The sequence below is a fragment of the Malaclemys terrapin genome, chromosome 5 (assembly GCF_027887155.1).
Source record: "Malaclemys terrapin pileata isolate rMalTer1 chromosome 5, rMalTer1.hap1, whole genome shotgun sequence".
NCBI lineage: Eukaryota > Metazoa > Chordata > Testudines > Emydidae > Malaclemys > Malaclemys terrapin.
The window spans coordinates 83,205,554-83,223,779 of NC_071509.1; the positions used below are offsets into that span (position 1 = coordinate 83,205,554).

Genomic DNA, 18,226 nt, shown 5'->3' on the forward strand with positions numbered 1-18,226 from the left:
CCGCTGAAATATGGAAGAGACAGGTGGAAGCCTGCAACTTTTTAAAAAGGCATAAGCTGGGCTACTGTCCAGTGTGGTCTCCTCAGCACTCAGGATGCATTATTTGCATGCCACTGTGACAGAATACATGTCTGTTTCACACCCTACACTCCATTGTAATCTTTTTTATACAAAGTATGCCTTATAAGGGATCTTGTAAAAACTCATAATTTGCTGGTCAGTACTGTTCTTATAACATACGTGTGGCAACATTGTATGTGAAGTTATAAGATTTCCCCTCTATGATTTTATTAACATACATTACGAACCCCACAGAATGCCGAAACAGAAATTTGGGAAACAGGTCTGTCCTAAACAAAGGTTTGTGTGCTCTGCTTAGTTTGCATTTCAGAAGTAAACAAAGTCATCAAGCAGGGAGGGGAAAAAAAGGAAGCTCAAACAGGTGACAAAAAAACAAGCAGGGACCATCCTTCCACATAAACTCTTTGTCTCCTAATGCCCAGCTGGAAATGTTTTTCAAGAGGGGGACAAACTATAAAAAGGAGGGACAAAACACCAAGGCACCCCTCTTTCTCTTTGCCCATTATATTCACTATACCTAATGAGACAAAGGAAGCATTTGTTGGACTCTGGGAAGAGAGGTCCTGACCGGTCCAAGAGTTTGGTCACTAATCTGCTGACATATATGGTGAAAACCTCTGCTTAAATCTTCTATAGTTTGTTAAGTTAGGCATTAGTAAATGTCTTATCTTTATTTTTCTTGTAACCATTTCTGACTTATATGCCTCATTACTTGCACTCACTTAAAATCCCTCTTTGTAGTTAATAAACTTGTTTTGCTCTTTTATCTAAACCAGTGTGTTTAAATGGAAGTGTCTGACTAGCTATTTAAGATAATAAGAGGACATTATTCCCTTAAAAATAGTGGATTTACCATATTAGTACTGTCAAGGAGATAGCTGGAAGTACAAGACATGCATTCGGGGGTGGGATGGGGGCAGAGAGAGAATCTAAGAGTGGGGGTGAGTTGGGGACACCATGCAGTATAACCAAGGCTGGTGAGAGCCAGAGCGTAGCCTAAGTGTGGCTGGCGGGCTGCAGTTACACACAAACACACTGTAAGGCACTCAAGGTTGCAGGGCGGGGTGATACAGCTACTCACTAGTCTAGATTGTATCTTGGTATGTCACAGCCATTATGCTTCTTTGCAAAGAGGCGGCTGCTGAAGGTATTCTCCCCATACCCCAATAGGTCATCATTTAAGACTAAATACCTCTGAGATGACAATACTGACCATTCAAAATAATTAACCCGGTCTCAAATTTTAATAAGCTCCTCCCTTGGCCAGTCTTAACACAGTCTAAATTTCTCCCTAGTAAGGCATAATATAAAGGATGGCAAGCCAGATAACATCTTGTTTTTTGAATTTTCCTACATTTCACAACCATATAGTCACTATAACTATACCAAAGGGGGTTGCCTGCTATTCAGTTTGCTGGAGAAATCATCATTAAAAGTGTAAAATAAGAATGGAAACTTTGGTCAGTAACCAGTGTATACACAGAAATACAGTATACTTTTTAAAATCTATGTTTTTTCATTAGTTGAAGCACACAATAGGTCTGTTTTCCAAGCCAATCTGGATCAAGCCAGCAGATCAATAATGGAAGGGTAAGCAACTGTTATTTTATCTGATGGATGCTGGTATTATAGAGGGACTGTTTCTATTATACCAGTACCAAAACTGAGTCACATAAAACAATCCTCAAAAATTGCCTTGAAATTTTGTCACAAATTTCTTGGCTTATAGAACAAGCACAGCACTCATCTTATAACACAAGGAGGACAAAGTTTGCAACATGGCCTTTTTATGCTTCAGAAACAGGCTAAGAAAGAAGAAGAGTTGGAACATTCATGTTCCGAACCAGGTTCAATGAAACACTTGGAAATTGTCTGACTGACATGGAATCAGAGTTGCTCTGTAGTAGTTTATGAAAACTGTGTTGACATTGTTCCTGGAATGTTTCCTGAATGAATTTTAAAAGGGAATTCTAAGGAAAAACAAGATAAGCCACTTTTCTGCAAACCCTTGAGGGTTGGTGTACTGGGTACTGTATCCCAGGGCCGAGCCTAAGAGTGGCAGATTTGCAGAATTCTGTCCTGGAAGAGGTAAAGGCACAAGACCTAACACCTGAAGGAGGGCGTTCAGAGAGACCAGAAAGGGGACATTGGCACAACAGGCCCTGTAAATTTGACAGTGTTTTTACAGTGCTCTAGAAAACAAGCAGGTAAGCAAGTATAGAGACAACAGCAACTGCACTGAGCAGTAAGAAAAGAATATCCTGAATATTATAAGATGCTAACAACCCACCTATTAATGAATAGGCAGCCTGCTCTAGTATTGTTCCTTTAAAACAAGTTTCTTAATCTTGTTGAGATGGATATCAGAGAGAGAGTGAGAGAACGAACTGCTGTGGTTCTCATTATCCCTGCTATCTGAAAAACCATCATTGTTATAAGCTAGGGTGATTAGTTTAGCATGCATTACCTGAAATCATTTCACTTACATTTCCATCATGGTTGGGGCAGGAGAGAGGTTTTCCTGCAGCAACAGCTGTGACAGTCTCCAAGATGGAGGACTCTTCAATGCTGTTTTCTGGTGTTCGCTGCAGGACATCCATCAGGTTAGTGATAAAGAAGTTGTTCTGGAGTGCAGAAACCCCTTTCTCTGGCAGAATGGAGGTCTGGCGGCACACTGGGCAAGAAAGGGTTAAACTGTGGGCTGGAATGTAATTCTGCAAGCACCTATTGTGAGGAAAGATTGAAAACAGAGTAGCATCAAAATCCAAGATCTCTTAGAAGGTATTTTGTTTTTTAAAGAAAATCATTTTTAACCAGCAACAGCCGTAGTTTGCATAGCAAGGGTGAAAGCTAACCATCATGAAGGTCAGGAAGGAATTTCTTCTCTAATCTTTCCTCCCACTCATACATCTTACTCCTACACACAAAGAATGCAGGAGACTGGATTTGATCTGATCTGATAGGACAAATATAAGCTCCTTCAAGAGTTTGTGTCTTTTTAATTGATATCTGTTGGCTAACCTGCTGTCTTTCCCATACAATTCTCCTTGTTTAATTTTAATCTTTGGTTTTAATATTTTAGGGCCAAATCCAGTTCCCAATAAAAACAATGGGAGCTTTGACATTGCTTTCCACAGTGAGCCAAATAAAATGGCTGAGGGCCTTTGTAGAAGACACATAGCATGAAATCCTGACTTCACAAGTCAGGATTTCATGCTGTCAGGATTTCATGCTATGTGTCTTCTACAAAGGCCCTCAGCCATTTTATTTGGCTCACTGTGGAAAGCCACCACTACATGCCACAAACCATTTTGCTCTTCACCCACACAAAACTGAAAATCTTATACTTCAATGTTATTGGTAATACCCACTGCAAATCAAGCTAGAAAGCGATGTTTAACATCTGAACTATAAATTCACATGAAGTACCATTTGACTTTAATTCTCCAACAGTTCTGTATGTAAAATAAGAAAGTCTACCACAAGCTAAATCTCCTGGGTCGAACAAAGGACTCCAAACTGTATTTTTTAAACTGACTTTTCAAAAACCACTTTTTCCTTCTCACCTCAATTTGGTGTAAAATATAATTCAAAAATATTGCTAGCTGTGTTGGAGGGACAGTCAACAGAGCAAAAGTGGAAGTCAGATATATTTTCAGATTTCCTTTCTGAGAGAAATTTTTTTACATACCAAGCATTACCTACACTGAAAGAATGATAGTTAATTACGAGTCAATATTTTAATATGGCATGTCGAAAAGTTGGATATTCAAGAATGGAATAATTATTTCCTCTACTTAATAAAACAACAACATTTTTATTGCTTCTAATAATGGACTAATCAATATAAAATGGGCACTGTTAATCTAAGGGCTTGATTCTGATCGCACACCATTTTCATGCTGGTGTAACTCCCTTTATTAGCTTTATTGATTTACTTCTAATTTACAGTGGTATAAATGAGATTGGAATCAGGCTTTAAGGTCTCTAAAATCTATGACAGTCTAGGAGATACAGAACCTTCAGTACTGTTACAAGCAAAGGCCATTCCCCTCCCAATATATTTGTCATTCAGAAATAACATCTTAAAGAACCACAGTAAATGAAAAGGACAATGGATTTTTAAAATACCATTGACCTCATTCTCTTCTCATTCCCGTGTAAATCAAAAAACGTCATGGACTTTAATAGAGTTACTCATCATGGTAAAGCCATTGAAAATATAGAATCAGGCCCACTATATCTCTGAAGTATCTCTAAGATTCCTTCAGGAACAGTTCTTTGCCTTTAACCAGAAGCCTTTTACGTGCAGGTATTTCAGCTGGATTTAGAGAGATAAAGACAGCCCTATAGACTTGAACTCAAGCTGCTAACCCAAGTTGCTGTGTCTCCTCTGCTATTTTAACCCAAGCTAGACAATGCTGGTTAGCTAACCCCAGTTAAGAACACACCTGTCTTTGAAGTTTAGACATACTCTAACTTATAGAGCAATAACTATGTTTGGTCCTGGCTCTTTTTAACAAGGCAAAACCAGAAGGGGACGGTGGAGTGAAAGAAGGGAAAAAACATACAAAATTCATTTAGAAAAATAAAAATTTGGGATTGCAGATATTCTGTTGCTGTCTCCTGCTTACTGCCCAATATGAAGAATGCCAGTTCACCTCCCTAATCTTTAATTTAGGATCATGCTTCAGGATGACCTAGATAGACAGAAGGTATATTGCTGGTTGAAGATAATTGTAGGTTTGTGGGTATGCACTGTAATAACTAAAAAGAAAGAAAAACATGAACCACAAATGGGGAAAAAACAGCTCTTACCTCTCACAGAAAGTGTGCAGACAGGGAAGTACTTTGGGGTTCTTGTAACGTTCCAGGCATATGCTGCAAATCAGAAACTGTTTGTCAATCTGTCGCACCACAGGACTTGGGATGTTGGAGCCTTCACTGGCCATCCTAGACCATTGACATATGGGTCCCGATCCCTTCTACCCTGCACACTGCTGAAACAGAGGGAGGGAAGGGAAGTTTTAATCAGCCTGAAATGCCAATTTTAATACCCAGTTCTCCAATATACTTCATCCTGATTTAGAGGGCAATATTTCCATTTAGATCAAAATACAGAGGGGAAACTTCTAAAATGCCATATCACCGGCTACAGCCTGGAAATGGTCAGCCATTTCTATCACACTAAATAATAAAAACCTGTGTCTCTGTGGGTTCTCTGGAAAAGTATGTTGCAGCTACATTGTAAGAGTTACAGGGCTGCTTGTAAAAAGAACAGGAGTACTTGTGGCACCTTAGAGACTAACAAATTTATTAGAGCATAAGCTTTCGTGGGCTACAATCCACTTCTTCGGATGCATATAGAGTGAAACATATATTGAGGAGATATATATACACACACACACAGAGAGCATGAACAGGTGGGAGTTGTCTTACCAACTCTGAGAGGCCAATTAAGTAAGAGAAAAAAAATCCCCACTTTGAACTTTAGGGTACAAATGTAGGGGCCTGCATGAAAACTTCTAAGCTTAACTACCAGCTTAGCTCTGGTCCGCTGCCACCATTTCCCAATGGATTCCCTCCCTGGGAAGCCTTGAGAAACCTTCACCAATTCCCTAGTGAATACAGATCCAAACCCCTTGGATTTTAAAACAAGGAGAAATTAACCATTCCCCTCCTTCCTTGTGCCGCAGCCATTATCAATTCTTCCATACTCTGTGATTTAAGTATGTCTAAGAATCTATCTACCCTGGAAACAGAACCATTTTTAAACATGGACCTTCTTAAAGATAGCTTCATATCAGTTTCTCCAGCCAGTGCTTCACAAACAGAACCATTTTCTAGAGTGTGGAAGACAGTTTTGGAATGCTTGTGCTGGGACTCCACAAGCCAGCTAAATGACTTTAGTATAAATCAAGTTTTAAAGTGAGTTGCCCAACATAGTTTCCGTGCCAGTGCAGATAGAGCCAAAGATGGGGCACGTTTGGTTTCTGGAAGGGAAAGGAGCCTCAGCTTCAGAACCAACTGAGTGCTGAGAAGGAGAAGGTGATCAGATACTACATTAATGGGTTCAGTAAAGGAGCCTACGTACCTAGGAGACCCAAAACTAACACATCATCCTGCCCATCACACTGGAAGTGCCACCAGCAACAGTTGGCAGAGAGGGAGGAAGGAGATCCAGGAAACAGTTAGAGAATAGCTATAAGAAATAGAACATCCCCAAAAATGAAGTGGGCATTGCCCACATTTCTGTGACTGAAGTCTGCTCATCCCCTCATGGCAAAAATAATGTAAAGTGGGAGAACTATGTGACAATCTGGTGACACAGCAGCAGGTTTTTACTCCTCAAGAAATAGGGGTCAGAAGCAGACTTGGAAATCCTGCTTGTCTAAGACAATGGCCACAAAACAGAGTCATCAAAAGGAGAAAAACCTGTCTCTGGGTCAGTGGAATAATACAGAAATGATAGACATACATAAAACAGGTAATAGTTAAGGAGAGAAAATGTGGGGAAGAAAAGAGAGCAGCAGCATCCAACAAAAGGAACTGAAAACTACATGTTAAAATGTATTAGGAAATGCTACCAAAACACATGCAGCAAAACTGCAGGTACAAAAGAAGTGTCATATGAAGTCAAAAGCATTCATTTATTTTCCTTCTAACCAATAAACACAGCACTATTCCTGCACTAGAGATATTCTTGGGTTGGCAAACTTCTTGCAGAAATGTTTCTTTCGTGTTCATTTGATATTTGTTTTAATAATAATGCCCATCTGTCTGGGATGAGGGTCACATGAATTCAGAAGCCAATGGAATTACACAAAGTTTGGTCCAAGCTATTTTGTAATTATTGTAAGGTCTGGTCTCCTATTGAATGTATTATGTATAGCAACAATTACAAAGGCAAAGCACATAAACCTAACAGAGCTGAACCCGGCTTGCATTCTTGGAGTTTTGTGTCTGGCTAGATTAGGATGTTTTACTGGTTTGTTTTTCTATTGTGTGTGATGAATTAGGATAGCGGTGATGGCTATGGACATGCTGCACTGGCTTTTTTAGGCAGCTGGAGTCCTCTAGGGATCACCTTGTAATGAGCAAAGAGTCATAAAATTAGTCATTAATTAAAACATTAAGCAGTATGAATTGAAGAGAACATATGAAATGTATATGCATTGGGGGAGGGGGGAGGAACTGGTCACCGGTTTCCCTTGTTTTATTATTTCAGTTTTAACATTAATGGTTACAGTATTAAATCATATACTATATTTTTGGTTCCTGTATGTGTTTTTAAAATGTATTTCTTTATTGTCATTGTTCTTTTTCAGTTTTCCCCATAACAATATAAATGCACTTAATTGTATAAGTGAAGTTACACCAGGTGCATGTGCGTAATACACACACAATTGATTATGTGATCATGTTACATCTTAAAATCTTGAGTTAAAAAAATGGCTTCCAAAAATAAAAAAGCCAAAGCGACCAGCTTCTGAAAGTGAGATCAAAAATGGAGTATTAGACAGATATTAAAATGCATCAGTCCACTGGGCTGTGAGGCTTGGGGAGTTTTGGAGATTTGATTGGAAGGAACTGTATTTGATCATTAATTCACAGTTCCATCTGCTCCCCACTCTGTACTAACCTGAAATTTAAAAAAAGTGAAAACCAGAAAGACTGCCTGCATGCACTAAAAAGCAGGTTACAAACAGCATACGGATGTCAAGTGTAAAAAGTAACACCCTCAGCGATTTCATGTCTCTATTATAAAGAGCATTTATCATAGTAAATGAAATTCTTAAAAGAAAAATATTCTTCAAGTCCATTGCTGCAGTTATTACTCAGGCAAAAAACTCTCACCATTTCAATGGGAATTTTGGCTCATTAAAGATTGCAGGATCTTTACAGCTAAAATGTTTAAGTGAATGCAGAGACTTATTTATAGTCAAAGATCTTTCATCTGTCTGACCAATTACAGTTCCGAATCTCATTGTAAATCGAATATTGTATACAGATCTCATCCTATCCACTTTAGGTTTAAGATATTAATCATACAAAGAAACCATGGACAAGAGTTTAAAAATAACTACATTCCATTTAAAATGTTCAATACACATTTTGTCTTAAGCACAGCAAGCCCAGATTACCACCTACCACTTTGTGTCACTCTGCTGAAATGAATGGGTTTTCAAATGTGCAACTTAAGGCAGAATTTGGTCCGGTTAGGGTTTTTATTTTTAGGGAAGCTTGTTTTGCTGGTTCTCTTCCCCCTGTGCCGCCGCCCCCTCCCCATGTATACTTTTAGGAGACAGACTATGGATTTTAGAAAAACTGATATATCAAGGGGTATACAAAGTGAAGTTACATCTGTTTTGTTTAATCAGAAATGAGTGTCTTCACACTACAGGCTTTTTCTTTTCTTTTTTTTTTTTAAAAACAAAAATATAGTGAGCACCTGTCACTGCATATAACCAGACTGAAATAGCTCAACAAATTACAATCTTAGGTCTTGATCCTGCAAAAACTTATATGAAATATTATACGTACCAGTAGTTCCAGAGAATAGTTTAATGTGCAAGTGTTTGTGGAATTGGAGATTAAATGTTTGATCCTGCAACCCTTACTTGTGCAAGTATCCCACTGAGCCAAATTCACCCCGAGTGTAATTCTACTAAAATCAATGGAGTTATGCCAGGGTGGAATTTTACCCACTGACTACTAAAGGAGTAATCAAGGACTACTTGTTTAAGTAAGAGCTGCCTGTCTTAAATAATCCTCCTAGAAATTAGTTGAAGACAAATTTTATTTTGATTTATGGCAGCAGCAGCACTACACAATGTTAAAATAGCCCTGAAATATAGGATCATTAAGGATCTAGCCATAGTAACAGTAATTTTTAAAAGGACAACATTATATAATCCCATCTTTTGATTGTCACATTTAGCCAAAACTTCAACTCTTTTTATGTGGTTTAAGTTAAAAATCGAACTTCCAAATATCCTCATTGTAGAAAAGCCATTTGGCTAACATTTGGGTGCAACAGACTACTGCTTTGTTTTACAGAACACAGGAAACTTCTTTTCCTCTGTCTGTTAAAGACATTAGAGACACAAGGTAGTTGAGGCAGTATCTTCAGGTCTGCTAAAGAAGAGCGCTGTGTGACTCAAAAGCTTGTCTCTTTCACAATCAGAAATTGGTCCAATAAAAGATATTACCTCACCCAGCTGGGACCAACATGGCTACAACTACACTGCATGTTAGTAGGGTTGCCAACTCTCCAGGATTGGCTTGGAGTCTCCAGGAATTAAAAGTTGACATAATCTTCAATTAAAGATTATGTCATGTGATGAAATCTCCAGAAATACATCCAACCAAAATTGGCAACCCTACATGTTAATGGCATCATAATCTAGCTTCTCAACCAGGTGGAATAAGAATGGCCATCAGTGTTTAAAATTAATGTAAGACCTTGGGAGTCTCCACATATATATTACAGATATCTCTCTCTCTCTCTCTGTAGAACTCTCTCTCTCTCTAAAGCTGAAGGTGTGTGGACCAGGGCTGGCTTCAGTCACCAGCTTAACAAGCAGGTGCTTGGGGGTGGCCAAGGGAGAGGGGCGGCACCTGTGGCAATTCGGGGGCGGCAGGTCCCTCACTCCCTCTAGGAGCGAAGGACCTGCCGCTGAACTGCTGCCAATTGAGGCTTTTTTTTTTTTTTTTTCTTCCCAATTGCCGCCGCCGATCACGATCGCGATTTTTTTTTTTGCGCTTGGGGCGGCAGAAATGCTGGAGCCAGCCCTGGTGTGGACTATCACATAAAAATACATCAAAAACCCCACCCTCTGATTTTATGAGAGCGCCACTTTGGAAACCCAGTTCATCTTAGCTAAACCAATTCCAGAATAAGAGCTTATAAAAAAAGAAGTATTCTTTGTCACCCACCCAGTGCTCAAAGATTACACTTTGTCTCTTTTATCCTTTTGTCTGGAAATATTTATCAATTTTCACTCAAAATATCCTTTAAAGCTCAAAGAAAAAAAGCAAACAGTTCTGTGTAATAGTGTAAAAAATTCCCAACCCTAACAAGTGTACACGAATTCAGTAAGAAATGTCAGCATGCAGCCCCACCCTTATGGAAAAGAACTTCCAGTAGAATTTCATAGCGATAAAACCCATTAGGGTTCTATAAATGACATTCTATAATACTTATTCTAAAAAAAAACCTGCACAGTTTAATAGAGAATAATATTCTTCCTACAGCTTTTTTTTTTTTTTTTTAAAAACAGCCTTTAGACTCTCAATAGATTCATACATTCCAAAATCAGAAGGCTCCACTGTGATTGTCTAGTCTGGCCTCCTGTAGAACACAGGCCATATAACTTCCCAAAAATATTTCCTAGACCATATTTTTTAGAAAAACATGCAGTCTTGATTTTAAAAATTGTCAGTGTTGGAGAATCCACCACAAATCATAGTAAGTAGTTGCAATGGTTAAATACTCTCACATTAAGAATTTATGTCTTATTCCCCCATGCTTCTACAACAGGAATTTAATTATCTATGAAGTTCTATAAGATTGTCCACACACACAAAAAAAAATGGAAAATTAATAATTGCTTGTTAAATTCCATAGTTCTTTTTCATAAAAGGGGAGAACTCTCCCACCTTGAAGACAGTGCTATCAAAGAACTCGACCCGCCCAGAACTGCAACTAGATTGACTGAAAGGCTATCAGAACAAACCAAATCATTTGCTGTTTCCTTGTCTGCTACTTATCAATGATATACAGAACCTAGAAGGTCTATTAATGTATTATGAATGAATAGGTTTTCAATGGCAACATTTGCAATGGAACTGTCAGACTGAGTTCTGTAGGAAAGGATGGGTGGGTCTAAATCATGCTGCTTCAGAGATGGAAGTTTACCCATGTATAATGCTATCAACCAGATACTATGCCTGCCTGTCTACCTGCACAGGAATAAAATAAGGAATTCAATCCAGTTACAGCAACAGCTACAAAATTTATCTCAGAACACAAAGTCAAAATACAGAATAAATTAATCATCCTCATCAACATACAGAAATCTAGTACACTTGTGTAAAAACTCATTTTTGCATTTCTTTCTCTCCCACTCTTGTAATCAGATTGGTGCTACTGTTTAAAATATAGAGCAAGCATCTTCATTTACTACAGCATGCAGCATCAAAGAACAAATAGAGTGCCAGAACAGGAGTGACCCAACAGTAGTCACCAGACATAATATGGAGCAAACAAACATTTCAGACCTACCCATTTTTGTAGATAAATAGCTTAATCAGTGCGTGCTGAGGATAAAATCCTTTCGGGGATGGAGCTGCAGTTCCTCAGTAATCCAAGCAAGCAAAACATTATTCTGTTAATATTTCAACTTTAGGAGCCTCAAGCATGAAACTGTTTAAGAATCCCTGACAGCACAGGCATTATTAGAGGCACAGCATATTTTTTGCTCTAGGTGGTGATGCTCCATTCCACATAGAGGACAGGTGTAAAGAAAAATGGAAGAAATAAGAGGAGGCCCAGTGAAGTCATCATGAATTTTTTTCCTCCCTGGGTCATTAACAAGTGGGAGACCCCTTCAAGATTCAAACCAATCAATCTTTATTTAGCATATCTTTCTCTACCTCAGCCTGTGTTGAAAGACTGCAGCAAACTGTGCAAGGGATTGTGGGATAGGGATGCAGCAGAGAGCTGCAATGAGATTCGCTGGTTGGTTTTTTTTTTTTTCCCCCTCTCTCTTCCCTAGTCAGCAATCAGCTGTTTCACAGCTCAGGCAGAGCCATTGAATTTGGTCACCAGAATGTTATTACAGGATTAGCAGGCGGAGACAGCTACCACTGTGCATCTGATGTGCCAATGCAGCTAAGAAATACATATGCAAATATTACTCAGATCAGAATAAGGATTTAATTTAGAGAGGGGGAGTGAATATTACAGAACATCAATTATCAGGACAGTCACCACAGATAAAATGAAAGCACATATATAAAGAAGATAAAAGCTTAAGACTAATGCACTTCACTCTGATTTTCCAGGCTTTAGAGCCCTGTGAAAAATATATCTTCCTTACCCCAACTTTAAGATGAGAGAAAAGTGTTCTGTGATTTCCCCAGATGTATAAAGCAGAACAAGAGAATTTCTTTAAAAAAAAAAAAAAAAAAAATTGTACTTCTGGCACATAAGCCAAACAGAAATTTCATGCACCACAAATGGGGTATTTCAGGTTACTCAGACACAAGCAAAATGATAATAAGGCAGCAATTATCATCCTCATTATCACCTTAAATGCGAACAATGAAAGCACAGCTGACAATCTGCTGAGGTATTTTTTCAATCACTCACGCAGAGTTTTGTGCCTCACTCCCTTATTCCATTTACCTGTCAGGAAATTTTTTTTTAAAAAAAGCTTGTTTTCAATTTTATGTCCTTGGGTATGCAAAACAGGTCATTGATCCCATCAGAAAGATATTGAGTACACAGAAACTACTGAAGTCAAGCAAAATAAAATTAGCTTTGTCCTTGAATATAACAGCCATGATCTTTTTGCATACATCTCTAAATATATGAGTCTATGTTTCTTTTATGCAAGTGTTCTAGCTACCAGGTGTTATTAAAGCTCCAACAAACATAAGGACTCTAACGATCCATCCACATTAAAGATAAAAGATTATTTATCACTTAATTGGACCAGGCAAAATGTTCTTAGAAATCAAAGTTAAAAACCTTGGTTCTAGACTCTTTAAACACCATTTGTAGAATATAGTTATTCCCCCCCTGCACTGGTCAGGAAAACAGCATGCAAGTCATATTAGAATACATCAAACTTAAGCTCATTAATATTGTTTTTTCTCAAGTGTAGGCAGGCTCTCAAAAGCTTGTCAAAGTTTTCTACAGTCTATCACAAGCTCCCTTTGTGCCTTAAGATATAAGCAGAGCTAGTCAAAGAACAGAATTCCCAATTAATGGGAAATTCTGAGATTTGTAAAGTTTGTTTTGTCCCAAATCAAGTTAAAATAGCATAATTTTTCTTGAAATGAGACATTCCAAATCATTGTTTTGACCTTATCAAAATGTTTATTTCAACTTTAGTTTAGACTTATCACATAATATAAAAGTCAAAATGACAGTCTAAATGAAATATTTAATTTCTATAAGGTTGAAATATTTGATAATTTCCTGTCAAAAACATAAACAAAATCTGTTTATTCCTACAGAATTAGGGTGACCAGATGACTGCCTCTTTAAAAACAGGACAGTCCTGTTCTGGGGGACTTTTTCTTATCTAGGCGCCTATTACCCTACACCTCCTGTCCTGATTTTTCCACAGTTGCTATCTGGTAACCCTATATAGAATGCTTTGATTTTGTAGAATCAGCATTTTACAATAGAAAAGTCTTCCATCAGAAAACTTTTGACCACCTCTAGATCCAAGTTTTATCCAGACAAAATACTTTGAAACGAAGATAAATTTTTTAAGTGCTCTGGACATTATTTAGACTACAGTTCATTTGTGTTAGCCACACTGGTTTTAAACATAGCAAGATTCCAACATGGTTTCCCAGGTCAACATAGATGGGACTAAAGCATGTTGTAAACCAGTTTGACATGAGGCACTAGGGTTTCCAGCATCTGGTATCAACTACAGCTCCTTCACTTCCTGCATCCAATGTTGAACTAGGATTGAATCATAGAATATCAGGGTTGGAAGGGACCTCAGGAGGTCATGTAGTCCAACCCCCTACTCAAAGCAGGACCAATCCTCAAACAGAATTTTGCTCCAGATCCCTAAATGGCTCCCTCAAGGATTGAACTCATAACCTGGGTTTAGCAGGCCAATGCTTAAACCATTGAGCTATCCCTCCTCCCAGCCTCAGTTATATTTCTTTTCAGTTTCAGCAGAATTCCTTATTCCCTCAATAAGGAAATCCCGGGGATATTGTTCAACTGGCAGAAACAAAAAACACATTTGAAACAAAAAGCCTGTAAAAATTCATAACTAGTGCTCCCTGAGCTGAAATAGAAACATTCAGCCATATACATGCACGCAAGTAGCATTTAGCTACCTGTCGTCACTTAGTTACTACGACAAGATTTACATGTACTGATATCGCCAGTATAAATACAGCTATTTACAATGTAGAGGAATGACTACGCACCCCTGGAATCACAACTGATACCACAACATACCACATGGACGAAGGAGGAGATTGCAATCACTCTCACTAGGAGCTATTACCATGTGTCACCAGCTTAAAAATGAGTGTGTGTGTGTTAAAGTTCAGTTCTCTTATAATTCCCAGAAGCTGCCAGCCAGCAATGATTTTACATTCTACACATAATAATTCTTCTTTGAAAAAAATAAAAGTGTGGGGACAGTACCAACGGAAGTGAGACAGAGAATGTCTGCAGCACTTTCCTTGACGCTTTTGTTCTTGCATGTTTAATGTTTGACATGTAGGTTTCTTTTCCCCAGTGGAGAGGAAATGGATTTACAGTTCAGTGAACAACCCTGCTGCACTTTACCAGCACACCAATTACTAGCCGGCTGCTTTGAATAGTTTTTTTTCCCAATAAAATACTCTCCCTTGGGGACTTCCTGCACCCTCCTTCTCTGCTGTGCAGTTAGTGAAATTAGTTCTGAATAGAAAAATGTGCTATAGCACATGCCACCTTCTCTGTGTGTGGGAGGGGGAAATCCCCACTCTGCTATTACAACAAGAGTGTCTGCTGTTGTTTACTATTCTCTTTCTCTACTCCCTGTCCCCCACTCCCAAAACTCCCAATTCTTGTTCCCACTCCTGGAGATCCTATGAGCAAAAGGGGGGAGGGGGAAAAAGAAACCCTATCTGTCAAATCGAAGTGGGTCTAAATTTCTGCACTAATAATGTGAGTATGTATCAAAATACTCTGGATTCAGATTAGCTGATTTTGTTCAACATTTATATAGTTACACACACCTTCAAAAGGGAACAGCAAGTGCTTTGATAAGTGGGTTGAAATGTTGGCTCATTTTACTGTAACTTCTATAAGCACCTCTGCTGAAATGATTTTTTCTACAGCAATGGGAGTTAGGCACACAGTGGGATTTTCAAGAGTGCCTAGGCACCTAAATACCTTTGAAATCTGTCCCTTTAGGACCTGCTTTTCAAAGGTGCTGAGCACCTGCAAGTTGAAATAAGTGGGAGATGTAAATGCTCAGTTCTTCTGATGATGGTCCCCACAGAGAGGATTAAACCTTTTAAAGAATCCACCTTCAGTCTTTCTATAAACATCCCTGCTTATCCTCCCATCTCTATATACAAACACACACCTGTGCCCCACCACTGCACCAGCCAAGGCAGGATTTGTCCTTACAGTTTTTCAGTTCTTCTTTCAGAAAGGATGTAACATATTAAATTAATATTAGAGGGTTAGTCAAAGGTTCCTTATCAACCAAGACCATGCATTGCTCCTCTCTCCCTCACCCCACTTCAATTCCTATTTATTTTGAGTGGATTTTGTTGGTTGAACATACCATTCAGCTCAGCAAGACCCAGTGTAGCATCCAGTAATCACTACTTGTCATATGATCTCTGAACGAGATGAACTCATCAATACCTGCTAGTCCCTCCAGGATTGCCTCTTGCAACCATAATTACCTTCCAGCTATAAAAGAATTGATCTAACATATGTCACCATCTAATTTGCTTTTTAAAAAGTGTAAAATCATCCCACTAAATCCAAACCAGATTATTTTACCTCAAATACTTTCCAACTAGTGCAGTGATCTTGTGACTGGTTGAATCTGCTATTTTTTTGGGTTGTTATAAAGTTTTTGTTTCACATTGTCAATATACTTGCTTAGTACTGTAGAAGAGACAAAGATAAAGATATTCAAAGCCCCAAATTGTTTGTAGTCTAAAGGGATTATAGTGACTTTGTTGATTTGAAACTGAAACATACACATTTAACCTCCTTAGGGTTGCCACCCCTCCAAGATTGTCCTGGAGTCTCCAGGAAATTAAAAGGTCAATCTCTAAAGATTATGTCAGGTGATGAAATGACCAGGAATACATCCAACCAAAATTGGCAACCCTACACCTTCTCCTGATGTCATTTTTCACGATAGGGAGGTTATATGCTGTCCAAGCAGAAGTCATGCTCTGAGAGTGGTATGGCAGGATTTGCAGGTGTGCAGATTTTAAATTCTGACTGAAGATACTTCAGAAAGCTTCTTCCATTCATTCAAATGCACATAGAAAAGGATGTTCAAAACAAACAGGAATTTGACATGAACATACCAAAACAACAAAAAAGGCAAATATGTTCATTAATGCTAAGAGTTCATCTGTAATTACTTAGTGCTTATGTACTTCATGAACCACTTTATGTAAAGTCATTCATTTACTACTTGTGATCTCTTGCATTAGGTATCATGTTATTTTGTCACATTAGTCACAGAGAGGAGATTCAAATTAAAAAAAAAAAAATCACATGAGAATTAGAACTACAATGTTGGAGAACCCAATATGACAGACACACAGTTCTCTTGCAGTGTAGACAGGATGGAACTGTTGGGATCCACTAGGCATAGCTACCAGGTAACTCAGGAGAGTGGAAGGCCAAAAGTGCCGATGAAGCTCTTTTGCTCTGGGTCTGTGAACCACAGTGACTCCATCTTGGGAACTCTCACCTACTTCTATGCTAATTGCTTACATGCTCTGAAGTAGGCTGAAGCAGAAATGTATTGGTCAGCGTTTTTGGCAGATGGCTGTAGTTTCACTCATATTAGCAGAAATAATAGAGATAAGGAGGAGGGAACAGAGAGAAATAGTTAGTTTGCAGCCGCTTTCCCATATATCCCCAAGGTATTTAGTGCAAAGGGTCAAGGGATGTACCTTGTTCTCCCTTCAAAATGACAAATGTATCCGCAACAGATGTCTCTTGTATCCCCTTCCCCAAAATAATATGTATTCTGTGTAACCTGTTATCTATAGGTCAGCATAATGACGTAAAAAGGATGAGAACTGAGTTGTTTGTTACTGGTTATAAAAAGGGCCTATGTTGCCCATGTAAGGTGTGTCTCTCCTCTGGCATGAGCCGATGGGAGCACCCTCTCAGCTGACTGACAAATAAAGGACCTGGTACCCGTCTTCTTGTCTCTCCGTGCCTCCTTGGTGTAATTAGGTAAGCTCCGGGGGGAAACAGGCCCTATTTGGCCAGCAGAACCATATTTTCAATTATGCTACAGCTCTGCAAAATCCAAAGCTGAAGCATTTCATGGTTAGAACACTTGCTTTGGGCCCAACTACATGATAGAGTCTTGTTTATAGTAGGGGCTTTTAGCAAAAAAAGAAAAAAAGAAAAGAAAAGAAAAATATTCCCAACCATGCTAGCATTGATTTAGCAGTTCCACTGGCAGCTGTAGCATAGAAAAACATCTGTAAGAGTATGTCCATTAGACCTACTTTTGATCTTCCCCAGAGGGAATATTCCGAGAAACTAAACAATCCTTAGAGTGGACAGGGTCTAAAACAGAACCCATTTTAAAGCCATGTTTGGGGATTGCTGTATGCTGTTAGTAGGTACTCTAAAATAGTGGGAATCGTAATGTAGATGGGAGAGAAGAAAAAACAGAAAGCAGCCTTGCATATTTCAGAACAATAAAAATAGACTGTTTGGCCCAAATTTTAAAAAGGTATTTAGGCATTGTGACACTCAGCACTGCAACATTTACTGATCTAGGAGGCTAAATCTCATTTTCAAAAGTGATTTAGGCACTTATGAGCCCAAATTCCATTGGGATTTAGGGTCCTAAATGTCTACAGAACTTTTGGAAATGAGATTTAGCATATTTCTACATTATAGCCGCTACAGTGTTGCCACTGAATCACCCTAATGTAGATGTTTCCTTCATCGATGGAAAGAGTTTTTCCATCAATGGCATTAATCCACCTATCCAAGAGGTGGTGAGTAGGCCAACAGAAAAATTCTTTTGCTGATCTATGTATGTCTATACTGCAAGTTAGGTTGACCTAACTACAGCCATAGGGCATGCACTTTTTCATAGCATTAAGTGACATAGCTTGGTGGATCTAATTTTTAAGAATAGACCAGGCTTTAGGTGTTGCA

At 38.6% G+C, this 18,226-nt stretch overlaps 1 protein-coding gene across 7 annotated transcripts in view; it reads right to left on the bottom strand.

Moving 5' to 3' along the window:
* Window positions 1-18,226, bottom strand: part of TRIM2 (tripartite motif containing 2) — a 110,874-nt gene that overhangs the window by 50,055 nt on the left and 42,593 nt on the right. For 4 of the 7 annotated variants that reach the window (XM_054029040.1, XM_054029036.1, XM_054029037.1 and 1 more), the window contains 2 exons: window positions 4,900-5,081; window positions 2,568-2,805 (listed from right to left, as the gene is read on the bottom strand). In XM_054029040.1, coding sequence (XP_053885015.1) covers window positions 2,568-2,805; window positions 4,900-5,033 — 372 coding nt within the window. In that variant the 5' untranslated portion in view covers window positions 5,034-5,081. Of the gene's footprint in view, window positions 1-2,567; window positions 2,806-4,899; window positions 5,082-18,226 lie in introns of those variants that run through there. The other 3 variants (XM_054029039.1, XM_054029038.1, XM_054029043.1) reach the window with 2 other exon arrangements.